Source organism: Anabrus simplex, chromosome 8 (genome assembly GCF_040414725.1).
Source record: "Anabrus simplex isolate iqAnaSimp1 chromosome 8, ASM4041472v1, whole genome shotgun sequence".
Classification (NCBI taxonomy): Eukaryota; Metazoa; Arthropoda; class Insecta; order Orthoptera; family Tettigoniidae; genus Anabrus; species Anabrus simplex.
In genome coordinates, this window is record NC_090272.1 from 213,139,505 (window position 1) to 213,156,592 (window position 17,088).

The 17,088-nt window shown below is 39.7% G+C and overlaps 2 protein-coding genes across 3 annotated transcripts in view; one reads left to right on the forward strand and one right to left on the reverse strand.

Annotated features, from left to right (window-relative positions):
• LOC136878991 (palmitoyltransferase ZDHHC6) overlaps window positions 1–3,316 on the reverse strand; it is a 68,211-nt gene extending 64,895 nt beyond the window's left edge. For both annotated transcript variants that reach the window (XM_067152661.2, XM_067152660.2), the window contains exons 1-2: window positions 3,096–3,316; window positions 2,673–2,854 (exon numbers count right to left, since the gene is read on the reverse strand). In XM_067152661.2, the coding sequence (XP_067008762.2) occupies window positions 2,673–2,854; window positions 3,096–3,150 (237 nt within the window). In that variant the 5' untranslated portion in view covers window positions 3,151–3,316. The remainder of the gene's footprint in view (window positions 1–2,672; window positions 2,855–3,095) is intronic.
• Window positions 3,317–7,194: 3,878 nt separating this feature from the next.
• The window catches only part of LOC136878992 (cingulin-like protein 1), a 217,113-nt gene continuing 207,219 nt past the window's right edge, over window positions 7,195–17,088 (forward strand). The window contains exons 1-2 of the mRNA XM_067152662.2: window positions 7,195–7,328; window positions 7,745–7,818. Of these exons, the coding sequence (XP_067008763.2) occupies window positions 7,269–7,328; window positions 7,745–7,818 (134 nt within the window). The 5' untranslated portion in view covers window positions 7,195–7,268. The remainder of the gene's footprint in view (window positions 7,329–7,744; window positions 7,819–17,088) is intronic.

Sequence of the window (17,088 nt, forward strand, 5' to 3'; positions counted from 1 at the left end):
TAAAAGTCAATGTGGTAATAACGCATAACATGTACATGATACATGAACAATATAACACTGAATTGACAGTTTGTTTACACTTTTGCCACCCAGAAGTTAGCAACATCGATTGCATCTGGTGTAGCACAAATCGGGTCTTCCATAGTAGGCCTACATGATGTTGGACACTGACTACATTGGAGCAGGTGGGAGGATGTCTGCACTTCGCCACATTCACATAGTGGTGACTTCGTAAGGAAACCCCATTTCATAAAGTTATTCTTGCATTTAGTAATACCACACAGATTGGGAAATGAAGTAGAATCGCAAAATATCATGGGTCCATGGATGCCGCAGTAGTTAAATTCAAACCCGATCATCCAGTTCCTTACAATCTATTACTCACCTAATGTATCTTTCATGGGCTGAAAGTGATGTGAATTATTTCCCTTTCACTAACAGGTACCTAACCATCAAGAAACAAAACTTTATTGTTCTCTAGTATATATTCATCACAAACTATCTCAATTAAAACATATTCACATACCTAAATGAAGCCCAACATTTATTACCTGGCACTGCCTGCTATATGCTCTACAAGAAGAGCAAAAACTTGTCACTAATCAAAATGTAACCATCACACACTATTAGTAATCTATCAGTATACAAAACAAACAACACATTTCATGGTACTGCAGCTGAGTTGGACCTTGGCCTACCAAGCTACCACTGCTGAACCTGAAAGCCTCTAGATTTGGAGGTGATGGATGGTCAGCCTGTTGAATCCTCTTCGCCTTCTAGACTGGGCCCACTGTCTCACCATCACGTAGTTCTCACCCAGACTGAGTGGACCTCAAACGAGTACTCGGATTCAGGTGAAAATCCTGAATCAAACTCGGGGCCTCCCAATTAGGGGCAGGCTTACAACCCCCAGATCATGGGGCCAGCAGTAAACGACAGAAGTTACCCACTCACTCCTCTTAGTGAAGCCTAAAACTTATGTCTCACTTTGTCTGACATATTTACTTTTTGTGAACTAATGATTCATTATTTTCCAGACCATGTAAGTTCACTACCATGATTTAATAAGTTGCGCTGCTCAACAATGTAGCCTTGTTTACCGGGCAAGTTGGCCATGCGGTTACAGGCACGCAACTGTGAGCTTGCATTTGAGAGATAGTGGATTAGAATTCCAGCATTTTCCTGGTGTGAAAAATGGGAAACCACAGGAAACCACATTCAGGGCTGCTGACAGTGGGGCTCGAACCCACTCTGAAATTGATATTATTTTTTACAACAATTTTCTTTATGTCGCACCGACACAGATAGGTCTTATGGCGACGATGGAATAGAAAAGGCCTAGGAGTGGGAAGGTAGCGGACATGGTCTTAATTAAGGTACAGCCCCAGCATTTGCCAGGTGTGAAAAGGGGAAATCATAGAAAAACCATTTTCAGGGCTGCCGACAGTGGGGTTCGAACCCACTATCTCCCAAATGCAAACTCACAGCTGCGCGCCTGTAACAGCATGGCCAACTTGCTTGGTAAAGAAAGCTACATTGTTGAGCAGTGCAACATATTAAATCATGGTAGTGAACTTATATGGTCTGGAAAATAATGAATAATTAGTTAACAAACAGTAAATATGTCAGGTAAAGTGAGACATAAGTTTTAGGCTTCACTAAAAGGAGTGAGTGGGTAACTTCTATCGTTTACTGCTGGCCCCATGATCTGGGGGTTGTAAGCCTGCCCCTAATTGGGAGCCCCCGAGTTTGATTCAGGATTTTCACCTGAATCCGAGTACTCGTTTGAGGTCCACTCAGTTTGGGTGAGAACTACGAGATGGTGAGACAGTGGGTCCAGTCTAGAAGGCGAAGAGGATTCAACAGGCTGACCATGCATCACCCCCAAATCTGGAGGCTTTCAGGCTCAGCAGTGGTAGCTTGGTAGCCAAGGTCCAACTTGGCTGTAGTACCATGAGATGTGTTGTTTGTTTTGTATACTGATAGATTACTAATGGTGTGTGATGGTTACATTTTGATGAGTGACAAGTTTTTCCTCTTCTTGCAGAGCGTATGGCAGACAGTGCCAGGTAATAAATGTTGGGTTTCATTTAGGTATGTGAATATGTTTTAATTGAGATAGTTTGTGATGAATATATTCTGGAGAACAATAAAGTTTTGGTTCTTGATGGTTAGGTACCTGTTAGTGAAAGGGAAATAATTCATATCACTTTCAGGCCATGAAAGAAACGTTAGGTGAGTAACAGGTTGTAATGAACAAGATGATCAGGTTTGAATTTAACTACTGCAGCATCCATGGACCCATGATATTTTGCGATTCTACTCTGTTTCCCAATCTTTGTGGTTTAGGTCACATGCCTATCAAATTGCATTTGGGAGATAGTGAGTTCATACCCGACTGTTGGCAGCCCTGAAGATGGTTTTCCATGTTTCCCATTTTCACACCAGGCTTAAACCTTAATCAAGGCAAAGGTTGATTATTTCCCCACACCTAGCCCTTTCCTGTCCCATTGTCACCATAACACCTATCTCTGTCAAAGCGATGTAAAGCAAATTGTAAAAATAATTTTAAAAAGTTGTGGTGGTGGTGGTCATGGTAAATAAGTTAATTATATCTTGAGAAGTTTAGAGAGTTAATTAAACTAAGTAGCTAAATCATACTTAAGACTCACAGGTTTCCAGTGAAAGGGCAAGAAGCCCGGCCCTTCATAAATTGCACTCAGAAAGTTGTATAGAGTTAGAGCACTGAAACTAATGAAGACAGCTGTGTTGAGGAAGCCTCCAACAGATTCAGCAGGTGGCCACCACATGCTACTGCAATGAATCGTCATGAACGACACGCTTTTAATTATGCCTGAAATAAATAAAATGTTTGTTTTAAGTACTCTTAGAGTGCCTTGTTACAAGGGTAAATGTAACATACACTTATAGGAAATTACAATTTTACTCATCCATGAGCAGAAAAAATAACTGAAACCTAATATTGCTGAATATTCTCTCATTCTATTTATTTCACTTATCAGAGAATATGGCTTTATTTTTTAACTATGAGAGAATAGTAAATCGCATGACGGAACATTTTATTAACATCTCACCCAGGGCTGTAAGTGGACCCCAATGACATATCTTCTTTAGCGGTCCAGTACACATATCGGAAACTTCGAGAAAATACTTCTCTGACTACTATTGTGTAAGATTACTTAATACAAGAAATGTGTTTAAAAATGTACTTTGCTTCGCAATTAGTAATACTGGTAGTAACTAATTACATCATATGTACAGCTCATGACATTACAACAAACTGAGCGCTGCCATATTTATTTATACTTTTCCTCCATCTTCGATTAGTATTTGTTTTTTTCCCTTAAAGTGGATGAATTTATAATAATAAATGTTTTATTGCGCACAAATGTGCATGGAAAATAATAATGATAATAATTCTTATGAGCAGTCGTCTGTACAAAATTTTGTTAAGGATTCTATTCTCAGTTTACACTTAAGTACGTGATAGCGTTCACAGAGTTCGCCACATCTTTTGCACCTGCAGTCCGGACTTGGCTCATGAAAGCTCGCTTTAATACACAGGCGTTGGTGAAACCCATGGACTGAGAGTCTGGTCACAACGTGTCTCAACCAAATACTTTAATACATCAATACCGGACAGCTCTATCTCAACAGCATTGAGTCGAGTGCGAACAGCGATGGTGGTGACATCTAGCGTGTTGGTGTGAACTGCATACTCGTCTATGCTACAGTTGAGAGGAATGCACTACACTCAATGGAAATATTTTTGTTAAAATAATAAATTGAATAATCATAATAAAGAATGACATTTTAAAATATGAAATGCCTCTTTCATAAACCTCCAAACGAGCATTATGTTACTCGTGCCTTTCGCTATGTCTTGAAAATTAAAAGCAGCATTTGTTTGAGGATCCAACCATCCTCTGGGGGAAATATTTAACAACTACCTACTCTCTCCAGTTTTTTCTAGCCTGGCGAAGGACGTTATATGGACTTAGCCTAGTTTGGCGGCCGGATGCCTTTCCTACCACCAATCGTATGTGGAGGGATATATATTCACTACCTCGTGTTTCTGTGGTTGTTTCTCGTGTGATGTGTTGTATATATTTGAAGATGCGTATGAATACGAACACAAACCCGTAGCCCCCGATCTACAGGAATTAACAGACGCGAATAAAATCTCCGACTCAGTCGGAAATCGTACCAGGGTCCTTTGAACCGAAGGCCAGTACGCTGACCTTTCCGTGGTGGTGATTATTTTTGATAGGAAGTACAACTGGCCAGCCATCCTCTATTAACACTAATCAGAAGGGAAATGGAAGAGATCCAACACTCCGAAGAATGAAGAATGGGAGGCACGAAGCGCTAACCATTCAGCCAAAGCGCCAGAGCGGGCAGATAACTTAAAACATCCATGATTTATTGCAATTTTGGGAAAGAGAAGCTGTAATTAAGGAAAAGGAGTTCTTATCCATTATTTTGACTTCTTCCTCTTCTCTTCTTCTTCGTATTCTTATTCTTCGATAGGCCGATCTTCCCGAATGCTACAGGAGAACTCAGCTCACACTGCTCTCTCGTTTTTGCTGTACTTTGAATTTTCTGTTTTACCTCTGAAGACAGAAATACATAATACATTGGGGTTACGGTGAGTGAACTAGGATGTTCTTGACAAGGAAGAAGTGTTCAGAATTTCCTAAAGTCTCTTTCACAAATTTATGCATGAAGCATTACCATACACACGTAGATATTAAATTAGTTGGACTGGTGCTCAAGCCTATGCCTGTAATACACTGAAATAATTGTCTTGCCCGCTTCTGTGGTATAGTGGTTCATGTCATTAGCTAATACCCCCGGTGGCCCGGGTTCGATTCCAGGCTCTGCCACGAAAATGAAAAGTGGTACGAGGGCTGGTAGAGGTGGGATCCATGGCTGAGGGTAAACAGATAAAGAAGAAGAAGAAGAATTTTCTTACGCCGGGCTGAGTGGCTCAGACGGTTGATGCGATGGCCTTCTGATCCAAATTTGGCAGGTTCGATCCTGGCTCAGTCCGGTGGTATTTGAAGGTGCTCAAATACGTCAGCCTCGTGTAGGTAGATTTACTGGCATGTAAAATAATTCCTGGGGGACTATATACCGGCACTTCGGCGTCTCCGAAAACCGTAAAAGTACTTAGTGGGACGTAAAGAAAATTATTATTATTATTATTATCTTACAGTAAAAAATGACTGGATTCGAAACTCATGGCCTTCAATTTTCAATTTCAAGACTACCGCGATAACCATTACGCTACAGGCCCACAAGGTTTCGTTTGTGAAATTTATGGTACTGTTTAACAATGTGGACCCTCAAGTTTGAGTATACTAGAGTTCCATATATGTTAATATTATTGTTGTTACATCCCACTAACATTTCAGTAGAGTATTTGATTGATTTTCTTAATATAAGGGTCATAGAATGTAACCTCAACACAGATGCGAGGTCATAACTTTTTTAATACTTGCTATCCTTATCAGTTCCCATGCCCATTAGCTTGTGGGTAATTTGTTCAGCGCATAACACTTTTCTTGGAATATAACTGCAATGTAAGATTATTTAGTGACAAACACTGATACATTATAAACAACACGGCAGTGCGCCAAGAATCATACAGATGACAATATGTTATTGAAGAGTTGGTCACACCAAGCCATGTAGGTAGCAGCACTATCGACTTCCTCACTGAAAACAGCAAGCTGTCCGGTATTATCATATTAAAGTATTTGTCTCAACTCATAGCCTCCCTGAGTCCAGTTGCGGTTGATCATCGCATCACACTGGTAAAAGTCCCACCATATGCTGTCTCTCTTTTGTTGAAGCTCTTGTAGGAGTTCCTTATACGCTGGAGTGGCCGGGAGCAGTAGTTTCAAACGCAGCTCTTCCACAAAGAATAATTCCCTCGACAGTTGGTATACGAGGCGTGATGGAGTGTACTTTGACAGGCAAAGTACTTTCTTTAAATAGAATGCTTTCACCTTCTCTATACTATGTAGTTGCCTCTTTCCAAGATATATCCATATGTTTTCTAATCCATAGGTGGCTACAGGACTAACCTTAAGATGAAATAACTCGATGGCACATGATAGTGAGAGATGGCTCAAAGATCTGATGTCGTTAATGGATTTTATGGCAGCATTTAGTCGGTCTTTTACATGTAAAGAGAACACGTTCCCCGGTGTTTGAAAAGTGACTCCTAGGTACTTAAAATTTGTGACTGACTTTAGTTGTTGGTCATTGATTAAGAATGTTCCCCGTCTTCCTCCTTTTCTGAAGGTCAGAGAGACAGTCTTATTTTCATTTAACCTCAGCTGGTTCTCTTCTGCCCATTTCGTAACTTTATTAAAAGTAGTCTGCAAATCAAACTGAGAAGTTGACGTCAGAACCATGTCATCTGCATACATGAGAATATTGACATTTTCTGAATCTATTCTTTGTACGATGTCAGCTGTGGCGGCAATGAAAAGCAATGGGCTTAGGGGGTCACCTTGAAGGACGCCAATGGTTTGAAGTATCGGATATGACTTGGTGATGCCATCACTAATCTCTACCCAGTTATCTGTAAGGAGATTCTTGATGATTGGAAGAAGATAACAACTAGGCCCGATGATATTTCGCAACTTCTCTAATACGATAACTCTATTGATCGTATCAAAAGCCTTAGAATAATCAATAAAGATTGCATGAAGTTTTCCCTTTGGAATTGCGAGGGCTTCATTAATATACTGCTGTAGACAATCGATTGCTTGAATGGTTGATCTTCTTCTTCTGAAGCCAAACTGGGAATCTGGGAGCTTGTCGTCTATTAATATTGTGAGGCGCTTACATACTAACTGAGTCAGTGTCTTTAAGAGAGTGCATTCCAGGGCAATTCCTCTGTACGAATTAGGGTCTGCTGTATCACCTTTGCCCTTGTACATCATTTTTATTGTAGACTTAGCCCAGCTGTCTGGTATCCTACCCTGTTGTAAACATTCATTCAATAACTGGCCAGTTATTGAAAGTGGATGAATTTACCGACATGGTATGAAAATCCTAATCAGTAGATGTTGCCTACACTGTCATTGAGGGAACATCTGACATTCATATTGCGTTCAAAACGTTGGTTTAGCGTTGGCTTGTTTTGTGTTTTAGTAATGGAGTGTTACCAGTTGATGGATTTATTAGTTATTTCATATTTTGCATTCAATATTTCAGACACACCGCTGTAAATGGAAGATTTCGATGCTTTAAATTATTCTTTCTGTGATACCTGTAAGGTTACTAAGGAGGTAGTACAGATCTTTCCGCTTGTTTTTACTATGCATGTACCGGTATATTCTCAGGTTTACCACGATGTCGTTGGTCCTCAACCTAATTATTTAACTATTGCTCCAAGCTGGTTATAGTGCGTTATTTTAGTTACCTATTTTTTTATAATCCTTCAAACCTTTTGTTGGTAGATATCGATAAACTGAGCATTGTGTATCACAATCGCGCATTATCATTGTAAATGTACTGCTTTTTGGCATGTTTTAGATAGGTTATGAATTTGTTATTTAGCTTAAAATTTGTTATTTAATGTTTGTGTGTGCTAGTGTCTAGTTGATACAAGTTAGTTGATATATGATATTGTGTTGTCATCTAAAAAGAGTTGTTTATATTCTTTATAACTGTTTATTTTATCTCAAATTATCCTTTATTGCAGGAATGGAAGAAGGAGGTGGCTAGGTTAAAGCGTCGATATATCTTTTTGAAACAGAAGGTTTTGAGGAGCGCTCAGTAAGTACAAAATCATGTTTATTCAAAAGTTGGGTAATCTAAATTAGGCCTACCTGAAATAATTTTTGCACAGTGTAGGCTGAGCTGTAGAATTGAAAATTACCCGTTAGTACGTAACATCATAATGATATGGAATTCGTGTACCAATACTATACAGGATGTTTCAAGAGGCAGTAGTATGGAATGTTTAAAGTACAAAAGTAAATAGCCCATGACTTGTGCAGTGTGCCTGGAATTACAGGTGTTTGTATAGTGAACATAAGAACAACCTTAGAGAAATTATTATCGTCGCCATAAGACCTATCTGTGTCGGTGCGACGTAAAGCCCCTAGCAAAAAAAAAAAAAAAAGAGAGAAATTATTAGACAGAAGATAGTGGGTTCGAACCCCACTGCCGGCAGCCCTGAAAAGGGTTTTCCATGGTTTCCCATTTTCACACCAGGCAAATGCTGGGGCTGTACCTTAATTAAGGCCACAGCCACTTCTTTCCCATTCCTAGACGTTTCCTGTCCCATCTTCGCCATAAGACCTATCTGTGTCGTGCGACGTAAAGCAAATAGCAAAAAAAAAAAAAAAAAATAAAATTATTAGGCACACACAAATTAATTATTAATGCATTTGTTGAAGTAGAAACCTTACATAATTTGTAATAGTACACTCCAGATGACTTATTGATGCAGGAACCTTACATAACATGCAACATTTCAACACAAATAACTTAGCGATGCATTGGTTTATGCACAAACTTACGTCCTGTGGTATATAGTAGAATATCGATTATCAGATACCAATCAGCCGAAACATTGGTTAACTGAAAGCACTGCAGACGGAAGATTGTGCCATTTGCAGTGGTAACTAACCGTAATTGTTCGCAGTGTTTCCGATAAAGTTAAAATAATTGAGCAGTTGAAGAATGGTGCTAATGGATCAAGCTTACCTTGGGAATATGTGGTTGGAAATGCAACAATATCAGATATTGAAAAGAACAGTGATCTCTCTCTCTCTCTCTTTCCTAGCGCTTATCCCAAAGTATGGGGTCCGCTGGAAAAAAAAACAAAAAAACCACGGTGATGACATTACAAAAATTTGCTAGTGTACTTGACAGTGAAAATGGGAGCTGCCATCCTATGAGGAAGCTTTTCACTGCCTTGAGATGTTTATTAAGTGGTTAGAACAAGAAGAAGAATGTGATGTTGTCTAATTGCTGTCATTTAAAACTTGCGAGATTTAGCCAAAAAAAGAAAAGTCTGATTTCTGAAACAAGAGAAATTTTTGGACTTCTTTTCCTAAACAATAGGCCTACTTTCTTACTTTATGTAAGGTTATTTGTATGATGTGTGATACAAAATATATACAGTTTTGTGTTTAACATTTATTTTGTTTGTAAATGATCAGTTATAAAAAAATTATGTATCCAAATACCCCCAGTCCTCAATTGTTTAGGATAATCAATGCTCTACTGTAGTTCGGTGGTGTTTCTCTTGACTCTTCTTGGGTGAAAAACTGTAGAAAAATGACACGAAGCGATAAGTGAAGTAGCGTATGTTTACCAGGAACCCACCAAACCGCCCCAAGAAGTATTCTTCCTTATACTCCGCACAGCTTTACTTCTAAATTGGCGCTTCGCAAAACACTTGAGCATCGCCTTTCCTGTGCTGTCAGCGCGCTACTGCCACGATAACAACTGATGCAATATTCTGCGGTAAACAGCCCTTGCAAAATGTAATATTGTACTAAAAAAAGCTAATGAATCTGGATTTGAAATAAATTCACAAAAACTACACTTCCTAACGGCAAAAGTTCATTAAGTATCACAATTTTTCACCGCATGCTTCTAGACGCTATTGCACTGTCATTTGCTTATCTTTCGCTCGCTTCTCGTGATGGTTGTGATCGTGCGGTGGACAGGGCTGCCAGCTGTTCATCCAAAGAACTAGTCCTAGTGCAGCAGCACTACTTTGGAATTTACGAATCTCGTTCGGTGACAGAGCCATTGGTCTGGATACTTTAGGGTAGGTTAGTGACAAAGCCATTGGTCTGGATCAAGCAGAGGGTGTCTGGGGGCGTACAGTTGTGTGTTTATTGTGCGCGGGTTGGTAACGGAATTCATTTTACTTCATTGCTAGGAGTGACGTCATATCCCATTGTGTCTCACCCAATGGAAATGCTGCAACGTAGTTAGGCGATGTCACTGTCACCAACTCCCAAAGATATTATTAACTTTCGATGCAGTTCTCCACCACATCTTCATTCTCCCATGCCTCATGTATTACTCTTTGTGTACTACGCACAACTTTCCCCCAGTCATCAGCACTGACATATGCCGCAGCTTCGGCTGACAGGTTTTCTACCTTGGGACCAGTAAACTGCACTAACCAATACACGAACGTAAATAAAATTACAGCTATTTTTATACATTGAACAATTAAACCTGTATTGTACTAACTTATGTTATGCTAATCTATAAACTTCGCTATACTGTACTATACTAGAGAGATAAAGACTATTATGAAAAACAATAATTACAAGAAAAATGCAAAAGATCACAAACCGTACCGAATACTATACACGCTGAGCGAAATAGCTTAACCACGTGGTCGTCTTCTTCACCGTTATTGAACTCCGCATAAACAGCCTCCGTCCAGCCACTGAATCTCTTTGGTGTGTACAATGCTTATATTAAGGGCCATATGGAATAACTTGTTCTGCTATGGAAAAACCACGTGGTGAGTGTAAATATTATGGTTGGCAACTAGCTTTCGAGATCGCGCTCTGCCGATATAAATCTATATGAATGGCAACTTGGTATTGGTTGGTTGTCTATGTTTCAACGCATAACCACCAGACAGAGCCAAAACTGACCAGAACGTCAATTTAGAAGTAAAACAGTGCAGAGTATACATAGAAGAATTAAAACCGAGACTGTAAATGTGAGATTTGGAACCATTTCCTGTGTTGCTATTGCCCAGTTTCGGTCAGCTGGCATGAAGACTAGTTTTCTGTTGTGCCTCATAGAGCACGTATCGTGTTTCACAAACTTTGTTGAAAATAAGAAAATCGCCCATTGTCATGGCGTGTACTTGTAACCTTACTTTTCGTCACGTTTCTATAGGACTCCAGACCATACTAGGGACCTGTTGGCTACTTTGTGGCCTTAACCTGGCCCTTTACTTTTGCTTCACAAATTATCTCTGTCATTCACTAACCAATGGCTGTGTTATTAGCTGGTCTTTGCACTATCCTGGCCATATAAAGACAGTGGTCTTGTTAGTAGTTCCTAAGTTGGCACGTGTAGTGCACTGTAACGTCATCCAAGGGGTGCCATGTTGGACAGTGTTCTCCCTAAGACCTTTCTGATAGGTGCACGGCCCTGCCGTTTGTACAGGCCACCCGGCTAACATAACCTAGATAAGTGCTAGTTACATAATATACATATTTGAATCACTGGGTGCTCCTAATTAAAATGTACACTAGCAGTTTCCCGCTGGCTCCGCCCGCAATGTACAAGTATGGTGGTGTTCGTTACTATCCTCACGGATGTATTTGCAAAGTTTCGAGTTAATGAAATAAAGCACATGGTCTGCTGTGGTAACAATGTAAAAGCGGGATTCCACTAAGGCAACATTTGGGTGACATGGAGCATGCAACTGTGAAGCATGCTGCAGTTGACTTTCAGTTGAAGAAACACGGCACGACATGTAGTGTGTGGCTGTGTAGCATGAAACATGTTGCCATCTGTCGCTCTCTGGTGCCGCATGCCTCAAAAATATGCTTGTCGAACAGTGTCGCCCAGGATCCGACAGTGTGTGGATCGGTGCTACAATTTCTGTGCGACAAGATGTGGTAGGCTATTGAAAACACTGCAAATTGAATTGGGGATTATCACAGTGCTCCAGAATTGCAGAATGTAACATTGAGTGATTATAAAAACAGTAGCAAAGAAAGCATATGTTAAAACGGCCCCCAGAGAAATATGACTGCAGTGTCCACGAGTTGAGGAAAATTTTAAAAATTGTTCAGCTTTCTACCAAGAGCATAAAAGAATTCAGAAAATGAAAACTGGTGGTGCTTCTCTATTGAGAGGAAACCTGTGGTTCGCATATAATCTACTTACTTTTCTTCTTGACATCGATGCTCCAAATATCAGGTGACAATGAGGAACGTGAGGGGAATTGATTTTAAGCAACTGTTTTCCTCTAATAAATTAAATAAGTTAACCGCTTATGAACTCTTGTAAATAAGATTGTGATTTATTCAATGCCTGCTGGGCTGAGCGGCTCAGACGGTTGAGGAGCTGGTCTTCTGACCCCAACTTGGCAGGTTCAATCCTGGCTCAGTCCGGTGGTATTTGAAGGTGCTCAAATACGTCAGCCTCATGTCGTGACACGTAAAAGAACTTTTGCGGGCCTAAATTCCGGCATGTCTCCGAAAACCGTAAAAGTAGCTAGTGGGACGTAAAGCCATTATTATTATTATTATTATTATTATTATTATTATTATTATTATTATTATTCACTGCCTGGTTTTCTCATTATTAGTACTGGCAATAGTTTGTACTAGAAATAAATAAATTAGAGATAACTATTAAAATATAATTTAATGACATCATAGTACTAACTACAACAACAACAATAAACTTGGCAAGTTCGATTCTAACTCAGTCCGGTGGTATTTGAAAGTGCTCAAGTAGACCTACGTCAGCCTCATGTCGGTAGATTTACTGGCACGTAAAATAATGCTTGCTGCACTGAATTCCGGCACCTCGGCGACTCAGAAAACAGTAAAAGTAGTAATAGAACGTAAAGCCATTAACATTATTGTACAATAATAGTAATAATGATGATAATAATAATAAAATATTCTACATATCAGTATCTTATGGCATTTCCATGCCTATGGATTTCTTGTAAATACATTGTTTAATAGCATAATAATAAATGGTTCTCTTTCCTACACTGTTAACACACAACAGTTAATCTACTTTTATTTGGATATCCTTCGCCGCTACTCTAATTACGCAAAGTCTTCCAACACTGTTTCATCACAGTCTTTTTCTTCCTCGCTATGTCTACTTATTGCCGGCCCCGTGGTGTAGGGGTAGCATGCCTGCATCTTACCCGGAGGCCCCGGGTTCGATTCCCGGCCAGGTCAGGGATTTTTACCTGGACCCGAGGGCTGGTTCGAGGTCCACTCAGCCTACGTGATTAGGATTGAGGAGCTCTCTGATGGTGAGATAGCAGCCCTGGTCTAGAAAGCCAAGAATAACAACCAAGAGGCACCTCGTAATCTGCAGGCCTTCGGGCTGAGCAGTGGTCGCTTGGTAGGCCAAGGCCCTTCATGGGCTGTAGTGCCATGGTTTTCTTTGTCTACTTATTGTCATAGTTGCCTCGAGTTATCTTTCATTCTCCTAGTATAAATGTATTAGAAATGTGAACTATAAGGGGGTAAAATAATCAGAATAGGGTTAGGATTTTTTGTTTAAAATTAATACATTTTAATTTTTTTAATTTCATTAAATTCCAGTGAACAAGAAGTTTCTAAATCTTCCCATACCTCTGGACATACCGATTCTACCATGATACACGACCTTCATCTGTCAAAATACTCCATAAATTCATCACTAATGGCCTTCGCCTCTTGAAAATTCCGACGTGGTTTGTTTGCCAAGGGCTCCATGCCTCATCTTGGATCACTCCGCGCCATGCACATTACCAGGATGATTCGTGAGATGCTAGGTTGAGATACTCTGAACAAGTACCGGTACATCCGCTGTCACCAGCCGGTCAAAGTCGAGTGAGGAACTATTGTCTTGGTTGCCTTGATGGAATAACGTTTGTAGTTGGCGACAAGTCTATACGAGTGACGCATGCTACACCCGGCAACACATGTAGCATACCACATCTTTTCTGCCCCACTGACAACAAGACAACAAGCCGCATGCTATTGTTGCCAGCCGCATGCTCCATGTCGCCCAAATGTTGCCTCAGTGGAATCATGCCTTAATATTATGTCAACAAAACACATGAAAATACATCACACAAAGAAATTGAATTAAACGTTCCTTGGTGCAACACTACGCGCCGAACTGTTAAAGAGTCCTTCAGAGATCTTCGTCATGGAGATAAATGTACTCATAACTTTTCTCATAATCTACCAATTTAAGTAGTTATTGCCTCAAAAGAAAGCGCTTGATCCACTGTGTGTTTTTAGACCAAAAAAAACTGTGTATCTCAATTAGAACGAAAGATATGATTGCTTCAATGAGAAAAAATGTTTAAGAAATGAGACGTCAGATTGAATGTGCACCCATAACTCCTCAGAATCAACCAATTTGAATGGTTAAGAGCTGAAATGAAAGAGCTTGATCCACTGAGTGTTCTTAGGTCAAAACGAACTCCGTACCTCAATTAGAACCAAAGATATGATTGCTTCAAAGAGACAAAACATTGAAAAAATCAAATAATTTGAGGAAGGCGGTAGTTAAGTGATTTTTAGTACCTGATGACAAATATGTGCATGAATGCTTTTCAGTTTTAAAAAATGAAGGAAATCGACTGGATAGAATTGACTGACTGACTTTAGTTTTCATTTTTAAAAAATTGATATATAGATACTGTAAAACTGTTTATTTAAATGATAAATCTTCATTATTACCAGCATAATCACCTCATTTACATCCGCAAGAGTATGTACTATTTCACTTTACAATAACAGCTCTGTTGAAATAATCAATTTAATAGCAAACAAGATTCTATTTTTGATAGTAAAAGAGGATCGCAAGATATTATTCATGTCATTTACATGAGAAGTATATTTGAGTTTTTCTATGTCAGTATACTTTCTGTAGGAATGGTTTCCTTGAGAGCCAAACGTTCATACTTAACATTGACTTTTCTTCTATTGCTTATGTAATGCGGCCTTGATTATTGTTTGAATGGTAATATCAAAGCAGAAATCGCCCGAGTGTCACGGGGTTGTATATTATTACATGCGTTCTGCAATAATTCAGGGACACCAAACTGGGAATTAAACATATAAAGGGAGAGATAATACTCAGCTCAAAAAATAAGGTGCCGTGCTTAGCTGGACTTGGAGTGTTTAGTCTTGTTGCCACTGACATGGCCTTGTCATGACAAAAAATATCACTTCTCTATGGCTAAACCGGGGTTGAATTCTTTGAAGGATGTTACATTTACTTTCAGCTACATGCCATCTAGTGAAGTGATATTCAGAGGAAGTCCCTACGTCATTTTTATACTATTAACAAAGCTAAATCCTTTTTCACAAAATGCTGTTGTTTTTGCAATGCACGCAACTCCGTAAACTCTTGCTTCAGCTCATCTAAATGTTCGGGGAACTTGTATAGAGTTTGTAACATGTACTAATTCATTCATAATTCAATACATTAATAACTCTATTTGGCCGACATGTATATTTTTTCCATTATTCATATGTGAATGTCCGCCTTTGTGGTGTAGTGGTTAGTGATTAGCTGCGACCCCCGGAGGTCCGGGTTCGATTCCTGGCTCTGCCACGAAATTTGAAAAGTGGCATGAGGGCTGGAACGGGGTCCACTCAGCCTCGGGAGGTCAACTGAGTTGAGGGGGGTTCGATTCCTACCTCAGCCATCCTCGAAGTGGTTTTCTGTGGTTTCCCACTTCTTCTCCAGTCGAATGCCAGGATTGTACCTAACTTAAGGCCACGGCCGCTTCCTTCCCTCATCCTTGTCTATCCCTTCCAATCTCCCCATCCCCCGACAAGACCCCTGTTCAGCATAGCAGGTGAGGCCGCCTGGGGAAGGTACTGGTCATTCTCCCCAGTTGTATCCCCTGACCCACAGTCTCAAGCTCCAGGATACTGCCCTTAAGGCGGTGGTGGGATCCCTTGCTGAGTCCGAGGGAAAAACCAACCCTGGAGGGTAAACAGATTAATAATAAGAAGAAGATTTTTACGTGAATTAAAGGTTATAAATTTCATGTTGTTGGTCCGTATTGAACTGAGGATAACATATGAGTAAACAGCACAGTAAAGGTTTCCACCTATTCAATACAAAATATATTCACAATATTTTAAAGTTACATGGAACTAGTTTCGACCCATCTAGGGGTCATCATCAGCCACATCAAAGCAAAGATCACTCTTGACGAAATCCTAAGAACATGTTAATTTTAACAGTAAGATCTTTTTCTGCATTTTCTGTTGCTACTGATGGTAGCAATAAACACGACTTTAAAATATATCCTATTGTAACATTTTTTAGGTCTGAAGTTAATGAAATTCAGGGTTGTGAACATTGGTCCCTTCCTGGATTCACTGAAACACGGAAACCTATCTCTATGAGCGCTTTTAAACAATGCATCATATTTCTTTTTTGACATTTTGGCCAAAACAAATATTAAGACAGACAACCAAGAAGCACTACTACGTGACATAACACGAGCACTTATGCAGGTCCTGCCCCGGATAAATGTCTACGGCGTGTTACTTCTGAGGTTAAGTTACTTGCTTGCGACTTCCACTTCCTATCGTTAAGCTGTTTGCAGATTTGACTGTATTATAGACCAAAGAGGAGCACATGGCTGGCCATCGTGCTCCGTACTGCCATCTGGTTGTGATTATTAGAACTACTATCGGCCAGCCATACTCAGCCATATATCGATAGAACAAGGAAACATGCAGGAGTTTAAAATAATAAATAATACGAAAATTACTGAAACTGCTCTGAAAATTGGGGAATCTGTCCCGGTGATTGGAAAGTACAATGAAAAATCGAGTGTGTTGGCACGTCTGATGATCAAAAAAAAAAAAATCTCCTCACTTTAAATTAAAATAAGGTGACTTAAGTTCCTCTTTGCCATAAAATGCTGCTAGGGTGCTATCTTTAGGCAGATAAGAAATCCAGAATATACTTGGGGCATACTTCATTCTTCGGATATTGAACTGTGCTTTTGCTCAACTTGTTATAAATTGTTTGATGATACTTTATATGTATAATGTAACTCGCCACTGGTGAGTGGGCTAGTGCAATTTCCAAGGGCTGGTAGTAAGGTTGTAAAGGAAGAGGGTCTATGAATGTGTGGTAAAACCCCAGTTAGAGGATGGTTCCAGTGTATGGGATCCACTCTAGGATTACTTGTTATGAGAACTGAAAAAGATGCTAGACAGAGCAGCATGATTTGTTCTAGATTTCTGGCAAAAGAGTAGCATTACAAAAATGGTGCAAACATTGGACTGAGAAGACTGGGGAGTAAGGAGATGAGCTGCTTTACTA